The sequence below is a fragment of the Felis catus genome, chromosome B4 (genome assembly GCF_018350175.1).
Source record: "Felis catus isolate Fca126 chromosome B4, F.catus_Fca126_mat1.0, whole genome shotgun sequence".
NCBI lineage: Eukaryota > Metazoa > Chordata > Mammalia > Carnivora > Felidae > Felis > Felis catus.
The window spans coordinates 71,616,530-71,636,509 of NC_058374.1; the positions used below are offsets into that span (position 1 = coordinate 71,616,530).

At 35.9% G+C, this 19,980-nt stretch overlaps 1 protein-coding gene across 8 annotated transcripts in view; it reads left to right on the top strand.

Annotated features, from left to right (window-relative positions):
• Positions 1-19,980, top strand: part of TMEM117 (transmembrane protein 117) — a 499,445-nt gene that overhangs the window by 413,334 nt on the left and 66,131 nt on the right. For all 8 annotated transcript variants that reach the window (XM_045061663.1, XM_023256968.2, XM_045061664.1 and 5 more), the window contains one exon: positions 6,197-6,356. In XM_045061663.1, the coding sequence (XP_044917598.1) occupies positions 6,197-6,356 (160 nt within the window). The remainder of the gene's footprint in view (positions 1-6,196; positions 6,357-19,980) is intronic.

Sequence of the window (19,980 nt, forward strand, 5' to 3'; positions counted from 1 at the left end):
AATAGTCTATCCAACAAAAGTATCATTCAGAATAGAAGGAGAGATGAAGAATTTTGCAGACAAAAAAAAGTTGAAGGAATTCGTGACCACTAAACTTGTTCTACAAAAATACTAAACAGACTCAAAGAGTCAAAAAGAAAGACCACAAATAGGATTAAGAAAAGTAGGAAGCACAAAACCATTAAGTATATCTATAAAAATTGATCAAGGGATTCACAAAATAAAGGATGTAAAATATGACACCATATATATAAAACATGGATGGGAAAGGAGTAAAGAATGAGACAAACTTAAGTGACCATCAACTAATATAGACAGCTATATGCATAAGATGTCATATACAAACCTAATGGTAACCACAGATGAAACAACAATAATAGATATGCAAAAATGAAGAGAAAGGAATCTAAGTATATCACCAGAGAAAGCCAGAAAACTGTGAGAGAACATGAGAAAGAAGGAACAGAGAAGAACTATAAAAACAACCATAAAACAAGTAACAAAATGGCAATAAGTACATACCTATTAATAATTACTTTGAATGTAAATGGCCTACATTTTCTGAACAGAAGACAAAGGGTGAGGGAATGGATAAAAAAGCAAGACGTATCTATAGGCTGCCTACAAGAGACTCATTTCAGACCTAAAGGTACATACAGATTGAAAATGAATAGAGGGAAAGGATTTATTATGCAAATGAAAGTGAAAAGAAAACCAGGATAGCAATACTTATATGGGACAAAATATACTAAAAAACAAAGACTGTAATGGGAGACAAAAAGGACACTATATAATAATAAAGGGAACAACGCAACAAAAAGATATAACAATTTTAAATATTTATACACCCAATATGAAAGCACCGAAATACTTAAAACAGTTAATAACAAACAAAAAGGAACTACTCAGTAGTAATACAAAAATACTAGGAGAATTTAACACCCACTTACATCAATGGATAGATCATCCAAACAGAAAATCAATAAGAAAACAGTGGCCTTAAATGATATTTTGTACTAAATGGATTTAACAGATATAGTCAGAACATTCCATTCTAAAATAGGATAATGTACATTATTTTCATGTGCACACTGATCATTCTCCAGAATAGACTACATGTTAAGACACAAATCAAGTCTCAACAAATTCAGAAAGATCAAAGTTATACCATGCATCTGACCACAATGTTATAAAACTAGAAATCAAGCGCGCGCACACACACAAAACCTAGATAGAGCACAAATACATGAAGGCGACATAACATGGTACTAAACAATGAATGGGTCAACCAAGAAATCAAAGAGGAAATCAAAAAATACATGGAGACAAATAAAAATTAAAACATAATAGTCCAAATCTTTGGGATTAAGCAAAAGTGGTTCTAAGAGGGAAGTTTATAGCAATACAGGCCTACCTCAAGAAGCAAGAAAATTTCAAATAAATGACCTAACCTAACACTTAAAGGAGCTACAGCAGGAGAAACAAACAAAATCCAAAATCAGTTAAGGGAAGGACATAATAAATGTTAGAGCAGAAATATACAAAATAGAAACTAAAAAAACAATAGAACATATCAGTGAGTCCAGGATCTGGCTTTTTGAAAAGATCAACAAAATTGATAAACCTTTAGCCAGACCCTTAAAAAAAAGAGAGAGACAGACAGAGATATCTCTGATATCTCTGATAAATACAGATGCAAAAATATAGCAAACAAAAACCAACAATATATTTAAAAAATCATTCACCATGATCAGGTGGAATTTATTCCTGGGATGCAAGTGTTGTTTAATATTAATAAATCAACATGCTACACCATATTATCATTAGGTGAAAAAAAACATTAGACAAAGTACAACATCCTTTCATGATAAAAACTATCAAAGTAGATTTAGAGAGAACATATCTCAACATAATAAAGCCATATATGAAAAACCCACAGCTAACATCATAACTCAGTGTGGAAAAACTGACAGCTTTTCACCTAAGATCAAGAGCAAGACAAGGATGTTCACTTCATCATTTTTATTCAACATAGGAAGCCTAGCCACAGCAATCAGATAAGAAAAAGAAATAAAAGGCATCCATATTGGTAAGGAAGAAATAAAACTTTCACTATTTGCAGATGACATGATACTATATATAGAAAACCTTAATGACTCCACCAAATCACTACTAGACCTAATAAATGAATTCAGTAAGTTTGCAGGATACAAAAATCAATATACAGAAATCTGTTGTATTTGTATACACTAATAATAAAGAAACAAAAAGGAAATTAAGAAAATCTCATTTACAATTGCACCAAAAAATAAAATACCTAGGAATAAACTTAAGGAAGTGAAAGACTTGTACTCTGAAAAATAAAAAACACTGATAAATGAAATTGAAGAGCACACAAAAAATAGATATTCTATGCTCATGGATTGGAAAAACAAATATTTTTAAAATGGCCATGCTATCCAAAGCAATCTACAGATTTAATGCAATCCCTGTCAGAATACTAACAGTATTTTTCACAGAACTAGAAAAAATAATCCTGAAATTTGTATGGAACCATAAAAGACCTCAAGTAGCCAAAGCAGTCTTGAAAAGGAAGAAGAAAACTGAACTATCACAATCCGAGATATCAAGATACACTACAAAGCTTTAGTAATCAAAATGGTATGGTACTGGCACAAAATTAGACTCATAAATCAAGGAAACAGAAGAGACAGCTCAGAAACAAACCCAAAATTATGTGGTCAATTAATCTTGAAGAAAGAAGGCAAGAGCATGCAATGGGAAAAAGATAATCTCTTCAACAAATGGTGTTGGGAAAATTGGACAGCTACATGCAAAAAAAAAAAAAAATGAAACTGGATCACGTTCTTACACCATACACACCGTACACAAAAATAAACTCAAAATGGATTAAAGACCTACATGTGAGACTTGAAACCATAAAAATCCTAGAAGAGAGCATAGGCAGTAACTTCTTGGCATCAATTGTAGCAACATTTTTCTAGGTATGTCTCCTGAAGCAAGAGAAATAAAAGCAAAAATAAACTATTGGGACTACATCAAAATATAAAGTTTCTGCACAGCAAAGGAAACAAACAAAAAACTGAAAGACAACCTACTGAATGGAAGAAGATATTTGCAAATGACATGTCTAATAAAAGGTTAATATCCTGGTGTACCCGCGTGACTCAGTCGGTTAAGTGTCCGACTTTGGCTCAGGTCATGATCTCATGGTTTCTGGGTTCCAACCCATGTCCAGTTCTGTGCTGACTGCTGAGAGCCTGAAGCCTGCTTCAGATTCTGTATCTCCCTCTCTCTCTTTGTCCCTCCCCAACCTGTCCTCTCAATCTCTCTTTCAAAACTATATAAATAAACATTACAAAATTTTTAAAAAGTTAGTATCCAAAATATACAAAGAACTGGTAAAACTCAACACCCAAATAATCTAATTAAAAACTGGGCAGAAGTCATGAATGGATATTTCTCCAAAGACATATAGCTGGCCAATAGACACATGAAAAGATGCTCAACATCACTAATCATCAGTGAAATGTAAATCAAAACTACAATGAGATATCACCTCACACCTGTCAGAATGGCTAGAATCACAAACTCAAGAAACAACAAATGTTGGGAAGGGTGTGGGGAAAACGGAACCCTCTTGTACTTTTGGTGGGAATGCAAACTGTTGCAGCCAATGTGGAAAACAGTATAGACCTTCCTCAAAAAAATTAAAAATAGAATTACCATGTATATGATCCAGTAATTTTATTACTGGGTATTTACACAAAGAATATAAAACCACTAATTCAAAAAGATATATGCACCTTTATGTTTATTGCAGCATTATTTACAATAGTCAAATCATGGAAGCAGCCCAAGTGTTCACTGATTGATGAATGGATAAAGAAGAGGTGGCATATATATACAATGGAACATTACTCATCCTTAAGAAGGAATGAAATCTTGCCATTAGCAACATGTATAGATCCAGAGGGTATGATGCTATGTGAAATAAGTCAGAAAAACTAACACCATATGATTTCACTCATGTAGAATTTGAGAAATAAAACAAATAAAGAAAACGTAAAAAAGTCACAAACCAAAAAAGCAGGCTCTTAACTATAGAGAACAAATTGATGGTTACCAAAGGGGAGATGGGTGAGGGGTGAAATAGGTGATTAAGGGTACACTTATTATGAGCACTGAATAGTGTATACAATTGTTGAACAACATAATGTGCACCTAAAGCTAATATAACCCTGTATATTAACTATACTGGCATTAAAAAAAGAAAGAAGCAGATCCACTGGAATGTCTTTTGGGCATTTACTCCTGTCTTAATGCCTGACTGGATGAAATGTCTGGTGATAGAGAAACCATCTCACCATAATAAGGGTGAAAGTCATATTAAAGATGGAGGAGAAGGAAGATAAAAGGAGCTTTGTTTTGAGTGATATTGTTGGACTAATATGCCATCCAGGGATTTCTTATTGCATTAAATATATAGACTTTTTACTTGCCTAAGAGAAAAAAACAAAATCAAAAACCACAAACTGATTTAACCTGGAGAAAAATTTGTTTAAAATCCCATTATTCTTATGTTAGACTGTATAATATTTGCTATTTCATTTCTCTTGAATTGCAATAGTTATTTAGGATTCCTCCCATTCTTAATTAATCCATTTGAATTTCTACAAATGATCAAAGATATTCTAAATGGTAGTAGAGACAATCTGTAATTTATATTTTAGAGATCATGAGTCAAATTCTTTGACAGTTTGCAATTTTAATAAAATAATTTTATTAGACATTTTTATTTTTCAAAAACGTTTTAAATATATCTTTTTTTATTCATACGGAGGGAGAAATCTAAGGAAGGGTTCATTATATTCATTATATCAAATTATTTATTTGATATTCATTATATCAAATATTACAAATAAGAGGTTGTAAAAAGCAAACCCAGTATTTAAATTTAGAAATTTGTGCTTTGTTCAGTTGAAAAGAGAATTTTAGGATGGTCCATATTATTGTGTGGGTTTTTTTGTATCAATTATTATCAAACATCAGAGGGCAAAAACAAGTTTGTTAATTATCAAAATGGGTAGGTATTCTTCTAAGGTTTATTTTACCTCCGTGTATTTTCTTCCATTCTTTTTTTATCTTTTTTTATTTTCTTGTTTCTTCTTTTTTTTCTTTCTTTAGATTGATTATTTTCAAAGTAATTGTTTTTTTTTTCATTTTTGTTTTTATAATTCAGACAAAATCAGGTGTGTTTAGGGTGGTATGGCCATAGACTCCTTTTTACAATTCAAAACAATATCCAGATACCAATATAGCTCTGAAAGCAGAGGTTTAACTACATTACAGATAATTCTCTGGCATATTAAATTTTTGCTGCCCATATTTCAGATTTAATTTGAATGTCAATATTAAAGACTAATTTAAGTACTCTTGATTCTTTTTAAAACCTTAATTGTTAATTGTTATAATTCCAAGAAAAATTCATTGAATTCCATCAATACAATTATGCAAGATTTCACAGGGCCACAAAGATAAGAAATAAGCTCACGTCCCTAGTATCTTATATCAAGGAATGGGCAATCAAACGGTATGACCTAGACAGGTCACTAGGCCACAAGCCATCTATGAAACACGCCCTATGAGAAGTGGCTACACCGTTCGTGTGTAGAGGTGGTTCTTCCATGGAGCTCCTTAGGCCCTGGGCATGATGATGGGATTGGTTAGCCATCCCTCTCTTTTGTAGCACGTAATAAAATCCAAAGGCTTGGGTTTTGCCCATTTCCCATCTGCCTTCTGCTCTTACATGTGCATGTCTACTACCGTCAGTAAATGATGTACATGTAATGAGAGGTACACACCAGTGTTCTCGTTGGGACATATATTGTACTAGCCAAGGCCATTTGTAATGGTTTTGTTGTTAATTATTTATTCTATAATCATTACCTTAATGTTCTCAAGGGAAAATTTTGGGATAGATGCTATCATACCTTTTTCTAATTGCTTTTGAAAGAAAGCACTTAATTTACTTCTTTGTTCATCTTCATTTTGGTGAATTGGCAAAGGGTACTTGGCAAAGGATAGACATTTAATAAAGCACAGATAACACACACTCTTCACTGTCTATATTATTATGTCCAACGTTCTTTAATGAGTATCTTGTTTCTTGCAGGACGGTTCTGTTTACTCTCACTTCTGTGGTTGTACTTGTCATTACAACTGACTGGATCAGCTGGGACAAGCTGAATCGGGGATTTTTGCCCAGTGATGAAGTTTCCCGAGCATTCCTGGCTTCTTTCATCTTGGTCTTTGACCTCCTCATTGTAATGCAGGTAAGTGTTTTTGTATTTCCCTTCTCTCACTGAAACAGCTCTGTGCTTTGTTCTCAGTATAACAAACACTGTATGTAGAATGAAAGGCTCCATAAAGGTAGAGAAGTGCTTAGTTTACAGTTGCTATTGGGGGAGCTTTTCTGATCATAGTTTCAGCAGTTTTACTGGGAGGATAAGCCAACTGGGCTTTTGTGAAAGTAGCACCAAAAATTCATTGTATGAACATTGGAAGGTGGACCCTGAGAAACCATACAGCATGGTGGTGTTTTCTGCCAAGATTTCAAGGAAAAAAATAAGGCAAAGCAACAACAAAAAACCCTGTCATTTAGTAAATGAAAAGCTGCAGAGATGAGGATGATATAAAGCCAGCAAAGCAGGGATAAGCAATTGCCAAAGCAACTCAGGGTTTTATAGCGGTTGAAATGGAATGATGTAAAAATGCTTTTCCTGGTTATGGAAATTATCACTTTCTTTCAGTACTCACTAGAGATCATTCCATTTTCATGTAAACAATATTTCTGCCCTGCTCAGCAACACATTGTTTGTACAATAGCATTGCGCTAACCGGTGCTACTCATGTAATCTTCTGCTGTGAGTGCTTTGGGGTCTTAGGAATGTTCCTTTGAATGAGGCCGAAAGAAACGTTAACTATTTCTTGGCACTTTATCTTGCTCATTAAGTGTCCATCCATTTGCTGCCCATTTTCATACTGATTTTATAAGGCAATTTTGGATTTTCCCCTCCTGAGACATTGTAAGTTACCAGAACAAAGGCCACAATTGCTGAAGGGAAGGTAAACGCCACTGTGTGCCAGATTTATGTGAGATTTCACAAGATAGCAGATTGGTTTTCTCATTTTAGAGGCAAAGAGAAGCCTTTATAAGCAATATTCTGTAGTGTCTTAAAAGAGAATAACAGTTTATTGTTGCTGTTGCTTCACAGTATAGCCCAGGCATTAGGTTCAAGATGGTTCCTGGAATATATTTCTATTTTAATGGACAACAGTTTAAAATATGTTATCGATTTAAAAAATTATATAAAGTGGAATGTTTGTCTCATCTAAAAATTGATGTATTTCTTCTTTATTTCCTGTGGGATAGTTTAGCATAGTGGAGAAAGTAAGAAAGCATTGGTGGGTTCCATATCAGTCTCTTATTTGCTGTAGGACCTCCTCTGGATATTTATAAAATCAAATTTGTAGCACTAAATGGTGTATTTTGCATTACTTGTTCAGAGACTTTTTTTTTAATGTTTACTTATTTTTTAGAGAGAGCCAGAGCCAGAGCCAGAGTTTGAACAAGGGAGGGGCAGAGAGAGAGGGGACACAGAATTGGAAGCAGGTTCCAGGCTCTGAAGTGTCAGCACACAGTCCGATGCAGGGCTCGAACCCATGAACCATGAAGTCATGACCTGAGCCAAAGTCAGACGCTTTAACCAACTGAGCCACCCAGGTGTCCCTCAGAGGCTGTTTTTTTTTTTTTTAATGTTTATTTATTTTGAGAGAGTACACATGAGTGGGGGAGGGGCAGAGAGAAAGGGAGAGAGAGAGAATCCCAAGCAGGTTCCACACTGTCATCACAGAGCCTGACATGGGGCTTGATCCCAAGAACCATGAGATCATGACCTGAGCTGAAATCAAGAGTTGGTTGTTTAGCTCACTGAGCCGCCCAGGTGCCCCTCAGAGGCTGTTTTTATCTTCTTTCATCTGATACTCCTGAATGATATACTTCCTCATCTAAAATATCTGCTTTGGCCAAATGGCCTACCTCTTTGAACCCATTTTATAGCCAAAGGTATTAGCAAATAGACCACTGTCCTTTGGATTGTTTAAATTTGTATATGTGAGAGCCTAAATTTCCTGATTTTTGTCCTACTATCCATCACTTTCTACCCTCTTTGTATCTTTTTAGTTACTCTTCCAATGAGGTCACGAAAATCAGGGACTTGAAGTGGAAAAATATAACATTACAATTTATAGATACTATGAAATCACTCAAAAAGTACTTAATAAGGAGAGAAGGAAGAAAGAAAGCATAGTAAGGATTTATACAGGTAGAGTCAGCAGGGATTAGGAAGGGGCAAACATTCTAGGTGAAGGAAATGGTATGATAATGTGGAGTCAGTAAAGCGCTGAAGTGTTCAGAGAGTAGCCAGAGCACCAATTGACCGACAATGAAGAGTTTGTGCTGAGGAATCTATCAGTTTGGATGATTTGGGCTACAAGTAACAATAAGCCTGCCAAGCTAGCTTAATCAAAGTGGGGGGATGTAATACTGTGTTATAAGGATGCTGTACAGAATTAGAGAGGAGGGATGCAGTTACATTTTAGGGACACATGAAAGCAGAGACTAAAGTGCACCAGGGAGCCCAGATCTAGCTTTTTTTCTCCATCTCTCATCTTTTTTAATTTTTCCCTTCAGTTTCCTTCTCTTTTCTTACTACAGAGAAGCTTTCTCAGCTTCCCAGTTCATATGGAAGGAAATGGCCACAGCAAATACCTCAGAAGGAGACCACTCTAATTGTCAGGTGTAATTCTAGATTCCTGGGGAAAGGATTGTAAGGACTGGATTGTCCTGCACCCATCAGTGAAGTGACTGGGGCAAGGCAGTTCCACAGAAAAACAGGGAGATGCTGAGCCTCAAAAGCTAAATTAATTGATGTCTAATATGAAGGAAAGTCCAGAAAGAGACCCAAGAGTTAGGGCCCTTAACTCCTTTTCTCTCTCCCCCAGTACTGAGTCAGTGAGCCAGTCCCGTTGATTTCTCTTTTGCTATGTCTTTTGTGGCCGAATCCTTCCTTATCATTTCTCTGCTTGTATTCAGTCCTGAGTCTCCTGTATACTATTGTAAAATAATCTCCTATGCAAACTTCTGCTTCCACATGTCCCCTTGTCCCACACACTCTATGCGGCTCAGGCTCATAAACTTCCAGTCTGGAACGTCATGTTGTACATGCCTCTTCTCAGCCAAAGTGATACCTCATTGTCCAAGTATAAAGTCAGGACTCCGAGAGCATGCTCCCAGTGCCCTTCACCATCTGGCCCTGCTGTGTTTTCTCACATGTGTTCTATGCGGTAGATCTACCTCAGACCAAAGGGCTTATTGTTTGGCCCTTGACCACAGCACACTCATTCCAGGGTGTCTGTAAGCCTCTTTTTCTCCCCAGATGTGTCTCCTCCTGCTCTGGTCATCTAGACCCTACTGCTGAGGACCATTCCAATTCCCCCTCATGAAAACCATGTAATCACTCTCCTCCTTGGAACTCTTGCAGCACTTTTCACCTGGACACAAATCACCATTTCACTGTTTTCCTGCTCTATGGAGCAGGAACCATAGCTTATAACTATTTGTCCCTGGAGTCTCCCTAACACAGAGCCTTACATGGGCAGCAGTATGCCCAGAGTAATAACTGCTTGATGAGGATAAAGAAGTGACATTTCAGCACTGAGTCTCCTGCAAACTCTTCCCCCGCTTTGGGAGCATCATGTTAAAGTTTCAGGAACTAGTGCAAGTGGTAAAATAAACAGATCCCCAGAAGATGTATATATTCAAGGCATTTAAAAATATATAATACAAATATCCTACAAATCCATAGCCAACTAAACTGTGATCTATTTCATTCTAGATTCATATATTTCAGACAAAAGAAAAATAGAAAAGTAGCAAAATTAGTGGAAATGGAGGGAATAATTTCATTAGAAGATTTTCTCTCACTGGACTTATTTAAGTGATTTTAAAGCAATTGACCCTAGACTTTTCTAATAGTAGAAAAATTCAGCTTCCACTATCAAAAGATATTTTAATGTTTGGTAAAAAAAGAAAAAGAAGAGAAACCCTTAGAATATGACATTACTACTATAAAGATTTTATCTTAACAAAGTTAGTAGGTCAATTCTGAAAACTTGTAGAGAAAGTATAATTATTTTTATGAATGTTTATTAAATAGGATTTTCTACATTTATTGTGAAAACCATTTGATGTATCACATCTTTCTGCAGTTCTAGTAAAGTCGCTAGAACTAAGGCATAAACAGATGTCAGTATAATATAACATGCGACTCATATAAATCACACATTTCTACAGAACATGAGACGTAAATTGTAAAAAACACTTCTCTGAGGAAATATCTCAAAATCTGTTTAATATTTATAATTTTGCCATTTGGCTTTTATATTCCTTTAGTTCATTGCATAAGTATTTAATTTGCAATTGTGTCCCACCCATTCATCTCTTGTTAGATTGAAGAAAAAATATATGTAAGATATGTAAGAGTTAAAAATATAATGTATTGTAGAGTAATCAAAGAAAAAAAAGTGTCCTAGGAGTCCACCTGCCCAGAATAGAGAAAGAGAGAGATGTCAGTATAGACAGGATAGTAGGACAAAACTCCAAAAAAGAGATGAGAGTAGAAGGGCAGGCAGCAAGAATTTGAAAAAGGAAAACAATGGACAGGAAAATTTTCTCCAGCTGAGAAGTAAGAACTTAGTTTTTTTTTTTTTTAATATATGAAATTTATTGTCAAATTGGTTTCCATACAACACCCAGTGCTCATCCCAAAAGGTGCCCTCCTCAATACCCATCACACACCCTCCCCTCCCTCCCACCCACCATCAACCCTCAGTTTGTTCTCAGTTTTTAAGAGTCTCTTATGCTTTGGCTCCCTCCCACTCTAACCTCCTTTTTTTTTTTAAGAACTTAGTTTTGATCCATTAAGTTCAGAAAACATTTGTGAATTCTATTTTTTACTTTTTGAGGAACTTCCATACTGTCTTCCACAGTAGTTGTACCAATTTACATTCCCACCAACAGTGTCTGAGGATTCCTTTTTCTCCACATCCTCACCAACACTTATTTCTTATCTTTTTTATTCTAGCTATTCTGACAGTTGTAAGGTGATATTTTATTGTGGTTTTGATATGCATTTCCCTGATGATTATTGAAATTAAAAATAAAATTCCATATAATCCAATAATTCCCCCACAAGGTATTTACCCAAAGAAAATGAAAATGCTAATTTGAAAAGGTATGTCTACTTCTGTGTTTATTGCAGCATTATTTACAATAGCCATGATATGGAAACACCCCAAGTATCCACTGATAGATCATTAGATAAAGAAGGTGAAGTGTGAATACAGAATATTACTCAGTTCTGAAAAAGGATGAGATCTTGCCATTTGCAACATCATGAATAGACCTAGAGGGTATTATGTTAAGTGAAATAAGTCATAAAAAGAAAGACAAATACCATATGATTTCATTTAATGTGGAGTGTGGAATCTAAGAAACAAAACAAAGGGGAAAAAAACCTGAAAAAGTAGAATTAGTTCTATAAATACAGAGAACAAACTGATGGTTGTCAGAAACGAGGGAGTGGGCAATGGGAAAAATGGGTGAAGGGGAGTGGAAGATACAGTCTTCCTTCCAGTTATAGAACAAATAAGTCACAGGAATAAAAAATACAACATAGGTAATATAGTTGATAATATTGTAATAACATTGTATGGTGACAGATGATTAGCCACACTTACGATAAGCTTAATACAACATAGACTTGTTGCATCACTATGTTGTGGACCTGAAAGTCAGGTAACATTGTGCATCAACTATACCCAAATTAAAACAAATAAAAAGCCAAATTCATAGAAACAGAGAGTAGAATGCTGGTTGCCAGGTGTTGAGAAAAATAGGGAGAGGTTGGTAAAAGGGCACAAACTTCCAGTTTTAAGATGAATAAGTTCTGAGGATGTAATGTATAACATGGTGACTATAGTTAAAAACACTATTTTGTATACTTGCAATTTGCTAAGAGAGTACATTTCAAGCATTCTCATTTTAAAAAATAAACTATGTGAAGTAATGGATATGTTGATTAACTTGGTCGTGGGACTCATTTCACTACATATAACTGTTGGAAAAATACTTAGTGATAAATAATGTAACAAAAGAAAACATTTACAAATTCATTCCCTCTGTACACCATATCAGGTGCTAGAGACACAGGACAGTGGGAAAGGAAATCAAAGATCAATGACACAGTCCACAGGCATTTGCAGTCACAAAGGAATTCATAATTTAATAGAATAAATATGAGTAGAAAAATAAAGGCATTTCAAGAAACCGTTTAGAAGAATTATTCAGGTAAAAAGCAAACGTTCCTACATCTGCCACTTTTAAAATTTATCTTCCTGCCATCCTAGGATCTAGTTGTTGGTGTGAAGGCTTTAAAATAAAGGAGCTTTCTCTTTATAAGAGAAAGAACATTCTGTACTTTTTAACTAGACAGGAAGAGAGAGAATGAAAGAAGGAAGTGAGAGGAAGAAAAGGAGGAAATTAAGAGAGTAGGGAGGGGCTATGGGGAAGAGGAGGAGAGGTGTGGAGCCAGAAAGATGGGTATAGGTGGGGATGACTTGAGAAGCCAGTGAAAATCTCCAGTGTGGATGGTGGGTGGAGGTGGATGGGATGAAGCAGTGGTAATGACCATGGAGACTGATTAAGCTATATGTGTTGTTAAGTTTCCATGCATTCTCTGTCCTTTCTGAATGCTTTATATAACTGAACTCTAGGGGATTAGTGTAGGGAATATTAAAAACTGTCAAGTTTCACAACTGGATCAATGTAGTCTAGCATCAAGATAGCATCTGCTGAACAAAGTGCCCAGGAGGCAGAGGAAGCTATGAGAAGATAAATTTCTGGGAATTTATGGTTAATTATAGAAAGGTTTGGCCTTGAACCTCTTCTCTTTATCATCCTCTCCTCTAGAAGGCTTCTCTCTTCACCTTCTGTGTGGGTATATCTTTGATTTATGTATGTAAGTAGATTCATAATATAAAACATATTACATATGCAGTATCAGCTTTATGTGCTTCAAGGAGATGAAAGAATTCTTCTAGAAGAGAGGCTTTTAAAGAGAAGATGAAAGATTCAAAGGTTACATTTTGGTGAATCTTCACACTGTTGATACATGTTATCAGCACTTCTCTTGTAATTTATCTGTATACCTACCTAATACCTTCATACCTATGTATCTACATACTTACTCTAACATGTGGGCTCCTCAAGGAGAGGAGGTATGTTTTTTCAATTTTTTCATTCCCACAGCTGGCTCATGTTCAATGCATTGCAGTTTTACCATAAGTATTTGCTGAATGAAAGAATAAATAAATGAATGATCACAGCATTATTTCAGAAAAGCCAAATAACATGAGATTTTTCAAGAAGCAAAATGTTTACCAACATCAGGAGAATGAGCTATCAATAATATTAAATTAGGTCATTTTCATTGAATTATGATTTTACTGTAATTAAATATCCAAATAAAAATCTGAACAAATTGCTCAGTTAAGTGTTGAAAAGGACTCTTTGGTCTAGTTTGAAAAACACGTAAAGAAAAATGATATTTCCTGAAAAGTAATTCCTAATGCACTTAAAAAATAATTATGAAAATTGCATTCTACAAAGATTTCACTTTTTAACCTCTAAAAATGTGTTTGTTTTCTGTTTTGTATATGGTTCTCAGAAATAGGTTGACTAGTTTAAAAAAAGACATCATGAATTTTGGTAGACTTTATTTTAAAACTCCAATAACCTGACTTCAGTAGGGCACTTATTTTGAGGTCATAGCTGTTGAAAATGGAATCAATCACTTTAGAACATAGGGCAGAGCAACAAGCATGAACCGATTTTAATTAAATAGCTATGGTGTTTTGACAAGTTGGCATATATTTTCCGGACAAGTTGGTCTGACTGATTTTGTTTATAGGCTGCTTAGAAAGAAAGGGTTGTTTAAATGTCTGACCACCAGTTTTAACATGTCCTTCAGCTTTGGGAATACATTATAGAACTTCTTTCAAGGTATTTTAAACTCCTTTTCACAATCATTTTACGTCTTCATTTTTCTTATTCAAAGGTTACACACCTACCTTAAAACACAGTAATGACAATTTCTGTCCCAAATGATGACATGGACTAAGGCCTTATAATTGAAGTAACTCCTGGATTAACCATACATGCCTACTGTCTTCACGATATGTGCCTAAGAGGTTGAATCTCCCTTTTATTTACTGTCACCATTTTGTACTTCTGGCATCACCTGATCTAGTGGGATGACAGGACAATCGTGGAGGGGAATCTCAATATATTTATTAATAGTCCCAATAACTAGCTTCCAAATAATAGATAGACATCTTACAGTAAGACATGTCCATGCAGCATGGGAGAGTCCAGCCAAGTGGGCAGTGTGCAGGAGGTGCCAGAGAACATGTCTTAGCAGGTGACCTATAGTATCAAGAAAATTGTGCAGAAGATAACAGATAAGCTGGAAGCACTGGGGTTACCAGGCAAACACATTTTAGGGTCCAGTCATGGGCACTGGAGTGATAAACACATTCACGTGAAAATGAAACTAATAGTCTGGTTAACATATGATGTAGATCACAGTTTTGAAACAGGCGGTAAGTTCTATGAGGGATTATTGTGAGTAGGTGAGATCAGTCAAGTCTTTAAGGATAATGTGAGAAGAATGGTGCTTGAAGGAATTATAAGATTTGGTTAAGCAAGTGGAAAATAGAGACATTCAAGTTTTATCCCAATTTAAATGCTTTAGTCTCCAAGGTACTTTTTTTTTAAAGAGAGCTAGAACATGATTAAAAAACTGGGAAAATATAAATCCTATATTGTTGCACATGAGCAGTAATTTTTTCAAAGCCACATGGAGGCAGCAAGATATAACTCCTTCAAATTTGTATTTTTTCAATGGATGCATCATTGTTTTCAGGTGCCATGGAATGATTAGTAACTGATCATCACCCTGAAAGATTGTTCCAGCCATAACCTTCACCCCCATCTTTGTGTGTATATTGTGATTGGTCCTGGGAGTCACGTGTAGCAGTTACCACTTGTCGTTGCACCACTTGTATATAATAAAAACTGCCATGTTGAAGACACCCATTCTGCCATTTGATCAGGCTCCCAGCTCCTCTGGGGTAGATTTCAAACTCAGAGTTTGAAGTTATACTTCAGGTCAGAATTGGATAGGTGTTGCTAAACATGAGCCCTATTGACAGACATTCATGTCAAATATCCTGTCCCTGGATGAGATGGGCTAATACTCTGTAACTATTTTTGTTTAAATTAATTTATGTATTCTGAGAGTGGGGTACAGAGAGAGAGAGAGGGGTAGAGAGAGAGGAGAGTTCAAGAATCCAAAGCAGACTCCATGCTGTCAGCATGGAGCCTGACTCAGCGCTTGAACTTATGAACCATGAGTTCATGACCTAAGCTGAAATCAAGAGTCAGATGCTTAACCGACTGGGCCACCCAGCTGGCCTACTTTGTAGTTATTCTTAATGGAATATCAGGGATATGATATATTGCCATGAGCTCTTCTATTAAGTTTTTAAGATACGATGATAGAGCTTAGGAATAAGTTTAAAAAGAAATGTTGTAGGCAGTGAGACATCATGGAAGCCAATACAACAATGCCCAGTAATTCAGAACATTTATTTTAAACTCATACCTAAAATAAGAAATGAAGAACAGCCATTTTTAGATGACAAGTTTAAAAATATTTTAGAATCCTAGCATTTTAGAGTAGGAGGAAAATTTTTGGTCATATGATCACGTCCTGATTTTACAACTGAAACCCAGTAAGATTTGATAACTTGCCTGACAGTGGTTGGGCCCAGTCTAGAATTTGGATCTTCCAAATCCCAGCCCAGTACCCTGACAGATCATTTTTGAGTCAAAGATCCATTAACTCTGGAGTTCGACAAGCAAGAGGAGCCTTGGGGAAATGTTGTGCAACAAGTGGCTCAAAGTCTAGCCTAGTGTACTTAGACTAAGAAAGGATGGGTCCAATACTAGAAGACCATAGTATGAACCTTCCATATTAGAAATGAGGAACAAGCTACTGAAAAGGGCAGAATGCTGTACTGGAAACACACTAGACCCAAAATAAGGCAGGATGGAAGGAGAGAAGGAAGCAGAAAGACAAATAAAAGCTATTATTCACTGAGCATTTACCCTACATCGAGCACTATCCTGAATGCTTAGACACACTGTATATTATTTAATCTTCTCAACCTCCCTACAAGATTGATAGCATTATCTCTAATTTTTAAAATGAGGAAAATGAGGAAAATGAGAATTGCTCACAGTACACAGAGTCTGGATTCAGCAAAATGAGGATTAGAAAAACAGATCTGTGTGACCCCAAAGCCCATACTTTTCGTTACCTTACAGTATTGTGTATATCAAATTAATTAATATACACAACAACCACAACAGAATACTTGCTAGGTGGCAGGAAGCTTACTGAATGGTAGGAACACTTTTGCAGCAGACTAGAAGCAAGACTCAATTTCTTAGTGGCAGTGGAAATGTGTTTAAGTCACTTCATCTCTAGGTGTCCATAGTCTCATCTGTAGGATGACAATTTTTCATGACCCACATTATAGGATTTTTATGACAGTTAAATTAAAATGCAGTTGAAATATTATCTTTTCATATATCTAAATTACATTATTTGGAAGAAGAAAACAAATTAATTTAGTCGGAAAAAAGTTTCAGAGTAGTGCCTGGAATTACAATAAATCATTCAGGGTTGCTTGATTTTAGCTAAGCTAGACTATTATAATGTGATAAGGAGTCTGAGTAACAATGCATTGTAGCCATAACCTGCTATTAGAAATCTACACTAATGGGGTGATTTCCATCCCTACCTGATCGGAAGAATCAGAAAAACTCTTACAAGGATGTGAATTCTCTGGCTATTGGAACATTGTCAGAGTTTCTGGTTTAGTAAGCGTGCACTGGTGCCTGGGAATTACTAGGCATTACAGATGATTCTCGTGACCATGAATTAGAGTCAACTGTACTGGTTAAAAATGCAGATTCTTGGGTTTTCCTTTTACATCTAGTGGTATCAGAATCACTAGGGAATTTGATTTGTGAATATGGGTTTTTATTTAGTCCAAATATGATTTCTGTGAACTCATTATTCTAAGGTAATACACTACTAATAAGTGAAGGTTTATTATTACTTTGACTCAGATGGCTATACATAAAAGAACCCCAAGGAAATTACAAATTGCCAGATGGTACTTGGACTTTATTACATTTGATGAAGTTTGGAGAGTTCAAAATTATGCATTTGTCCTATAAAACTATATCATTCCTGTGGTGCATATTGTGAAAAGCTGAACAGTTAAAACCAAATATGTATCTGGTGCATTTGTCTCTAATTTTTGATGAAAGTGTATTTTATAAATATCCCTTTGCAGAAAAATGTATTTATGTCTAAGATGCATATCATCTATTTAATCTTTGTTTGATTTCAATAGCTGAGTCCTGAACATTTATTTGCAAGTTGAATAAGTTCTAAAATATAAGAATAGCATGAAACCAAAGAGGTATATATGTCTCTGTTTTATAACAAAATGACTTTATATACAAAAATATGTGTCTGGGGAAAAAATTAAAATTTTTTAATTAAAATTAAAAATTAAAATTTATAGTCCTTGTCATTCCTTTCTGGGACTTCTGAAGTTGGTGCCAAGAAATGTCCTTTTTTTCCTGTAATGAATAGAGCGATAGATGTGGATGCAAAATGAAGAAGCTCAGAGCCCTGGGAGAGATTCCTGCCCATGAAGTAGGGCAGTAGGAACCGGGGGTCAGAAGGAGTTGTTATGGGGGGGAAAAGAGAGAAGACATAGAGGTGACAGCTGCTAATAGAACTTGAGAAAGAGAGGGTTTTTTTTTTTAGAAGTTTTGCTCTGTAATGTGCAATGTTATAATTCTACATCCAACTTCCTAAGAAAATTTCAGTTCAAAAAAATAGTCTCCAATCCTTTTGACATTATTTTCCTTCAGTCCTATCCTTCTCTTTTGATTCTGATGGGTTTCTGGGCAAGACTCAGGGGAAAGACAAGGTCGTAGAGGCCAAGGTATATTCCAGTTACACAAATGTGAAAGTTAGTGGGTCCTTACGTGTAATGATTGTGTAGAATTCAGTCTGGTGAATGCATTCACTTTATCTTATGACTGCCTCTTAATTCAGCATTTTCACTCTTTACAAGCTCAAAGTCACAGTATATATCTCTTTCTTTTCAATCCAGTTTGTCAAATCCCCATCCTATAACAGCCCCTTAAACATCAGTATCCCATAAAAGCCCACCCTATTTTCCTTTATCTCTGCATCCCAGCTAGTTTTTCAAAGGTAGTTTTTCATCCACTGTCATGGCTTCAAGTCCTCCTTATGGGCTGGTCTTTCTCAAATCCAAATGCCTCTGCTCACTTTCACACCTGGAATATCTAACTGGCAAATGGCTATTTCCGCCAAGATCTTCCATGGGCTTCTCTGGTTCATCATATTTAAAACCAACCTATCATGATTTTTGTCCACTCAGTCACTCAAGCCAAAAAATCTGGGAGATATCCAAGATTTCTCTCTTTCATCTGTCTTACAGTCAATCACCAGCCTTGTGCATTCTTCTTGCTAAGTATTTCTTGAATCTGTTTCTCTTTAAGACCCTAGTAGCCTTTACTTAGTTTGGGTTATCATCAACTTTTACTTATAGGAGTATAATATTGTTTCTCTTCTTTTATTCTTACCCCATTTGTCCAAAGTAATCTTTTTATCTTTTTAACATAAAAATATGATCCTCAAAATCCTTCAGATAGAAATTCCTTTGTGTGCCATACTAGACCATTCTGTTATCTAGCCCATGGCCAGCTGCTGGCCTCTTCCTAGTCATCATCCTTCCTACCTTCCCCCACCTCCACCCCCCACCCTTTACATTTTATACGCCATTAAAATGTTGAAATACCAGTTGGTTACTCAAGTCATAATGCCTTTGTACTGGTAATAATAGGGCTTCTCGTCAGTGTGCATGCATGGCTATCCTCAGCCATCATTCAGACTTCAGCTTAAATGCTACCCTCTCTATGAAGCCTCATCTAACTCCAGACAAACTTAAGTGCTTCTTTTCTTACGCGTTCATCGCAATTTTATAAATGTCAATTATAGGGGCATCTGGGTAGCTCAGTTCCGTTGAGTATCTGACACAGAGGTTTCAGCTCAGGTCACAATCTCACAGTTTGTGGGTTCAAGCCCCATGTCGGGCTCTGCAGCTGGCAGCGTGGAGCCCGGTTGGGATTTTCTCTCTCCCTCTGTCCCTCTCTCTCTTTCTCTCTCTCTCCCCCTCCCCCACTCTTGTCTCTGTGTCTTTCAAAAATAAACTTTAAAAAATTAAATAGATAGATAGATAAATGTCAATTATAGTTATTCCCCTGCTGTATTGCATTTATTTGTTTGCAGGTGTATACCTATCTCACTGAAAAGGTGTGAGAATTACATGAAATAGTTCAGGTCAAATACAGAGAATATGCAACAGATGTTGGTTAAACTGGCAAGTTATTGGGACTCAATAATCATGTTTAAATGTTTTTTAAATGTTTATTTTTGAGAAAGAGAGAGAGAGAGACAGAATCTGAAGCAGGCTCCAGGTTCTGAGCTGTCATCACGGAGCCCAATGTGGGGCTCGAATTCACAGACTGTGAGAGCATGACCTGAGCCTAAGTCAGATGCTTAACCAACTGAGCCACTCAGATGCCACAATAATCATCCT